Raw genomic sequence first — 6,302 nt, 5'->3', positions numbered from 1 at the left:
CTGATTCTTCTGAATTGTTTGTGCTCGTCTGCTGTGCATCATGATGGCCGGCTTCATAGAGTTTCTGGAAAGCGAGGGTTATGAACAGTTCAAAAAGGCGAATTTTCTGAGTAAAGAAGCATCAAAGAATGATCCAGAAGATCAGCCTTACAAGTCCTTTTATGAGGCCCGAGAGATATTATCTGATCTCCGTATTAGAATAAATGAAATACGCAATGGGGAAGATCCAAACAGCAAGGATTTACTTTTGGCTCTGGCATGTGTTGATTTGCATCTGGGCTGTAATTACACAGACACTGACGAAACAAGTGCTGGGGAGGAATGTCTGTTAAAAGTCCTTGAAAGCCTTGAAGAAATGAAAATGGAAGACGGTGCAGTTAGCATCTATCTGCATGCTCTGAATAATCTTGGTGTTTTGTGGTCTGCTCGCAGTCGCCATGACAAAGCTAAGGATTATTTGGATCAAGCGGAAAACCTCTTTCATGAGTATAAAAAGAATGTAGGTGATGCGCCAAGGAGAGCAGACGAGTTTTTCCAGAAACGCGAAGAAAATGAGAGTGAGAGTGATCTGCTTCGACACAGAGCCAGTAAATTTGAAGCGACCCATACACATACTCTGTACTACAAAGCACAAATATTAGCAAAACTTGGAGATGATATTGCCTCTGCAAAGTATTGTCATACAACTCTACACAGGCAGCTTGAATCCAATGAGTACGATGCCACTGACTGGGCACTGAATGCTGCAACTCTGTCCCAGGTAATTTTTTCTTCTTATTTTTTATATATATTTATTTTTTGAGTAATGACAATACACTTGACTACAGAACTCACAATATCCACCAAGCTTCTTCACCAGTCCAGTCCTGTCAATATTTGCATTTTTTAAGGTATCCCATCCCCTTCCCACCACACACACTTGCAAACACTGGTTCCGTCATCCACCACTTACGAACTTTGCAACCTTCCATTGCCACACACTCTCCTTAACCCTCTCTCATGCTGTACATGTATGTATACACAAATATGAATATCTGTCAATATTCACTCTGTCACATTATTGAATTTCTATAGCGTTGTGTGAAATTGGGGCTCATGTTCTGGGAAAGTGTTGCCATTAGGCAGGTGTTAAAAAGAAAACACCAGTTGTTTCTCTCCTTATTTCTTTTGTCTGCAGATGTATTTCACAATTTAAAAGTGGTGGCCTAGTGGTACCATGTCTGCTCAGAAAGCAAGAGAATCTGTGTTTACAGGATCAAATTCCACACTTGCCAGGTTTTTCTCCCCCTCAACTAAACCTTGAGTGTTGGTCTGGATGCTACTCATTTGAATTAGATGATTTATCAAGGTCCCATGTGTAACATGCACTTAGGGCATGTAGAAGAACCCATCGAAACAAGAGAGTTGTCTCTGGCAATACTTCACAGTAAAATCCACTCTGGTACATTAATGTGTGTGTGCGTGTGAGTGTGCGAGCACGTGTATGGATATGACTGGAGCCTGACAGAATAACATTGGAAACAAATGATGAGAGCCCAAAGGCAGCTCAGTCGGCTATATCCAGATAGGTAGCTTCTACAAATGACTCCGTAAAGTGCTTATAGTTACAGCTTGGTCTCAGACCAAGGATAGGCACTGTAAAAGTAAATCCAGATCAATGAAAAAAAAGTGGATTTTTCTTTAAACAGAAAATGTTTTATTGTTTACCACAGATATCTCTTGCCCTTGTTGTCATTTGTTCTTTGACTTGCACAAAGTGCAAGCTGCATATGGGTTTGTTATAGTATTTGAAAGACTTACATTGTGATCACCACTTAAGCCAAGTTAAGATCTTGTGGAATACCAGTCCATTTTGTGAATTGAATTGGAAAGCCCAGGACCCTTGCTTCCATTAGGCCATATTGACCATGTTTCTCCTCTCCTTCAGTCTCTCCACTGGTTGCCTGTTTCTGATCGAATAGACTATAAGCTATCCACTCTGACCTTTTCTGCAGTCAACGGATCTGGCCCCGAGTATCTTTCTGAACTCATCCATATCTATACCACGTCTCGCCAGCTCCGTTCTTCCTCTGATACTCAACTTCTCAGGATACCTCACGTCAGAAGTAAGACCTATGGACACAGATCATTTTCTTTTCAATCGCCAAAGACGTGGAACAAGCTCCCTGATAACCTCCGTCATTCTGATTCCCTCGCATCTTTTAAATCTCGTCTCAAAGCTCACCTTTTCCCTCAGCAATAAGTTCAATTGTGGCAGTTCCACTTCCTTTTCGTTAGGTGTGCTTGACTATGTGTGTTTACATATGTATGTGTACATAACTACATGCATGTATATGAATGTGTATTGTGTGTGCGTGTGTTTATGTAAGTTTGTGCCTGCCTATGTGTGCGTATGTGTTAGGGTAGCTGTTAGATACACATGTATGTTAAAATGTATGTATGCAGTGTGTATGTGTGCGTGCGTGCGTGCGTGCGTGTGTGTGTGTGTGTGTGTGTGTGTGTGTGTGTGTGGTCACATTTTGGTGTGTGTATGTAACATAGATATAATGTTTTATATTAACAAAAGCGTTTTTGTAAAGCACCTAGAGCAGATTTCTGGATAGTGTGCTATATAAGTATCCATTATTATTATTATTATTATTATTATTATTATAGTCCATGGAAAACTGTTTCCAGTATTGGAATTCTCCCTGTGTGGAGTTGTGCAGAGGTTTTTGAGTGCTTCATGAAACCTCTCATTAATTTCTCACTCACTGATTGAGTTTCTAAAGTAATTGAATACTGTGGGTGTCAGAAATTTATTGAGCTGTTTTCAAAAGCTGCAGTGTAAAAATGGATTATGAATATGATTAAAAAACAAACATTTAAAACAATAAAAGCATGTAGCGGAGAGATCACAGAACTTTTCTGATGTGAAAACAGTAAAGGGTGTGTGTATGTGTGTGTGTGTGTGTGTGTGTGTGTGTGTGTGTGTGTGTGTGTGTGTGTGTGTGTGTGTGTTCTGTCTGTCTGCTAGATGTATATATTTTTTATAGTGTTTGGTTTTCGAGGTTTACAATTTACACAGTATATTTTTTCTGTCACAAATCCAGTTTGATTTGTTTTCTTTTCTTTCATTGTGACTTGTGATCTCAACATTTGATTTCCAGGTATACATCACTCAAGAGAAGTTTCCACTGGCACGTCACTGTTTGGCCAGTTCATCTGTCATCTTTCAAGAAATGCAGCCAGACGGAGAAGCATCTGAAGAAGCTAGAGAGAACTGGGACTACAAAGATGCAGACATCCGTCGATGCTGGATCAAGTATGGCTTGCAGTTGCTTGAGGTCTCCAAGGACAAAATGATGGAACAAGTTCAGACTTTTGATCAGGACCATGGAATGGATGATAACTCTGATGAGAATCCTGCCATGGCTGATCACAACTATGACAAAAGGCCAGAGTCAGAAAAGGAAAAGTCAGGAGAGGATGGTGAAGAGAAGTCTTTTGAACCCTTCAACATTGAAGTCACCAGCCACGAGGAAAAAGTGACTGACAAGCTGGTGAAAACGTTTGAAGAAGCACGTCAAGTGTTTCTGTTCATTCAGGAGGGGGTCACCCGTGCCAAGAAGATGTACACCCTGGACGGGAACTGCAGTGACTTTATCGAGCTGACTCAGGACCACAGCAAGGCATTCAAGCTGCTGGCGTTCTTTGAGCTGGACATGGAGCGACAGTGTCGGATGCACAAACGGCGGGTGGACATGCTACAGGCTCTGCTGAACGAAGTCAGCCAGCAGCACTACCTGCTGGTGTGTCGGCAGCTGTTGTATGAAGTGGCTGAAACCTACAGCAGCATGCTGGACATCAAACTGTCCATGATCGAGATGGAGGCCGCCCCTCCCACTCCTCATGCTGCTCGCAAGATCAACAGCCTGGCCCACCAGAGCATCCAGCAGTACCAGGCCTACCTGGAGACCCTCAAAGGAGGAAAACCAGATCTCCCTGAAACCTTCCCTGACGGAAACACACGACCGGCGCTGATAGCCATGTTTTGCTGCGGACGTTTGTGGGGCAAGATTCTCTCTCCACAGGTGAATGAGCGCCTGGTGTGCATGAAGCGGTCCATGGAGTGCTATAAGTTTGTAGTGGACTACTGCCGGCGGCACCCTGAAGCCAAGGCAGAGGTGGAGAAGGAACTGGTGCTGTGTAAGGAGCTTTCTGCTTTGCTGCCCATCAAAATGGAGAAGATCAGGGGAGAACATGAGTGATTCAATCAGTGTGTGGTTTCTTTGAAAACTATTTTTCTTAAAATTTTTTTGTTGTTGTTGCTGATTGACTGTGTACATAAAAAAAGTATACATATAAATAATATATGTTCCATGCAGTGTGTGTTGACAGTTGTGTACGTCCAGTATAGGTCACTTGAGGACCCACTCTAGGAAAAGATGAAGAGATGTCTGTTTCATCTACTCATTCATTCTGCTGATGAGAGACTCCATTCTTATAAAAGAAAAATGGTAATAATTTTTCTGAATTATTTGTTTTATTTTTCTTTTCTTTTTTATTATGAAAAAAAAGAAAGAAAATGTACTGATATTGGGAAAGAAGATAATCTAATCTTCTGCATAGTCAGTTCCAGGAAATCTAACTTGCTGTTATCCCTTTCATCTTTGAAGTCTTTCAGTTTCAGCTAGCCCAAGGAATGGAAGTGGAATAATCTGTGAGGGAAATGGTCTGAATTTGAGCCATCTTCAGAGTCTTTCAGCAAGCCAAAGGAATGGCAGTGGAATAATCTGTAAGGGAAACAGTCTGAATTTGAACTCAACTATGAAGTCTGATTGAGCAAAAGAACAATTGACTCCAAAGGGTACTCACCTTCTGAAAGGAGATGGGAGTGGTCAGCTGGTGAAAGCTGCTGGAAGACACTTTGCAGGAGTCAGGAAACTTTGTCCTAGTTTTTAGGATTCAGTCATTTCAGGTGATGAATGAGGAAAGTGAGATTACTTTCATGTTGGTCTAAAACTTCAAGAAGTATGTGTGTGTGTGTGTGTGTGTGTGTGTGTGTGTGTGGTTGGTTGGTTGTTTTATTTTCACCATTTCCTTCCAGAAATATGTTGATTATTTCTTTTATAATTTTGATGTTGCTTCACTAGTTACAGCTACACTGCAAGAAATTACACCAAAGCATTGTAACTTAAAAAGAAAGTTTTTAGATTAAAAAAAAAAAAAGTTCCAACAAAACAACACAATAAGCTTACAAAATTATCAGCGTTACTTTAATTATAACAATATGAAAATGTTGATAAATTCTCGATTATGGAAAATCAGTAGTTTTTGGTTGAACTAAATGTATTTTATGCCTCCTGTTGCATAAATGAAGGCTCAGTTAATCAGTTAGAAATGTGATGATGATGGAGTCTCCCGTCAGTCCGACGGATGAGTAGGCAGGCAGGCTTATCTGTCAGTGTGTGTCCTCATGGTGTTGAAGGGCTCGCTCTTCGTTCTGACATTAGCCTGGTTGCCTAACCAGCACAGGTGACTTTTTTGTTTTATTGAGGAGGAGTTGTGCAGTCCCTTCCCCACTCTGTCACCTACCAACACTCACAGTCCCACAGGTGCAGATACTGCCATGTGTATGACGGCCTCAGCAGGTGCAGGTTTTTTCTTTGGGGCTCCGTCTCCTAGGAGGACTTCCAGCCAAGGATAAGAGCTCCCCCTGCCCTTTGGTCATCCTCTTCCACCTTCACAGCTGTTAGGAAAGGTTTCCTCCTCCGCCTGGTCCATCGCTGGGAGACTTCACATGCGGAAATGTATAGGTTTGCTATTTTAACTGTCATTGAATTGATTGATCTAAATAGTTTTTGTTTGATCCGCTCACTGTTTGCAGTTTCTCCAAGGTTCTGTGTCACTGCATAAATTGTGGTACTTGATTAATCATGGAATGACAAATCGATGGAATTATGAAGCAGTGCAGTCAGTAGATAGGTCAAGTCAGTTTGTAAATGTTTTAAGACCTGTTCAGTCAGTGGCTTTTGAGTCAGATCGTGGAATTGAGCTCATGGGTTCAAAGATGGGTGTGAGCTGTGTGTGTGTGTGTGTGTGTGTGTGTGTGTTGACTGTGATCCAGACTTTGGCTTGAGAGAGTATGATCTTTTGTTTCAGAAGCTGGATGCTATGAAATGGTAGTTGTTGACTAGGGATTGTGTGTCCGTTGAAGGAAGCTTTCACCATAGCCTGTTTGGACCGTTGACCATCAGCAGGCCTTTTAACTCTTTTGCCACGGTTGGTGTTTTTAGTTGACAAGACAATTGACTACCGTA

The 6,302-nt window shown here is 41.6% G+C and overlaps 1 protein-coding gene across 1 annotated transcript; it reads left to right on the top strand.

Moving 5' to 3' along the window:
• The first annotated feature begins 29 nt into the window (after positions 1-29).
• Positions 30-5,187, top strand: LOC143295720 (KIF-binding protein-like). The gene is made up of 2 exons (XM_076607343.1): positions 30-760; positions 3,150-5,187. The coding sequence occupies exons 1-2, from the start codon at positions 41-43 to the stop codon at positions 4,248-4,250; spliced, it is 1,821 nt and encodes a 606-aa protein (XP_076463458.1). The 5' UTR covers positions 30-40; the 3' UTR covers positions 4,251-5,187.
• Positions 5,188-6,302: the final 1,115 nt, after the last annotated feature.

The sequence above is a fragment of the Babylonia areolata genome, chromosome 21 (assembly GCF_041734735.1).
Source record: "Babylonia areolata isolate BAREFJ2019XMU chromosome 21, ASM4173473v1, whole genome shotgun sequence".
In the NCBI taxonomy this organism is placed as follows: domain Eukaryota; kingdom Metazoa; phylum Mollusca; class Gastropoda; order Neogastropoda; family Buccinidae; genus Babylonia; species Babylonia areolata.
This window is presented reverse-complemented; position numbering and strand designations above follow the sequence as displayed.

Excerpts from the sequence above, each read along its gene's own strand:
- LOC143295720 (XM_076607343.1), top strand. The coding sequence starts at position 41 with ATGATGGCCGGCTTCATAGAGTTTCTGGAAAGCGAGGGTTATGAACAG. Across the intron at positions 761-3,149 it reads ATGCTGCAACTCTGTCCCAG|GTATACATCACTCAAGAGAA; the intron begins GTAATTTTTTCT and ends TTTGATTTCCAG.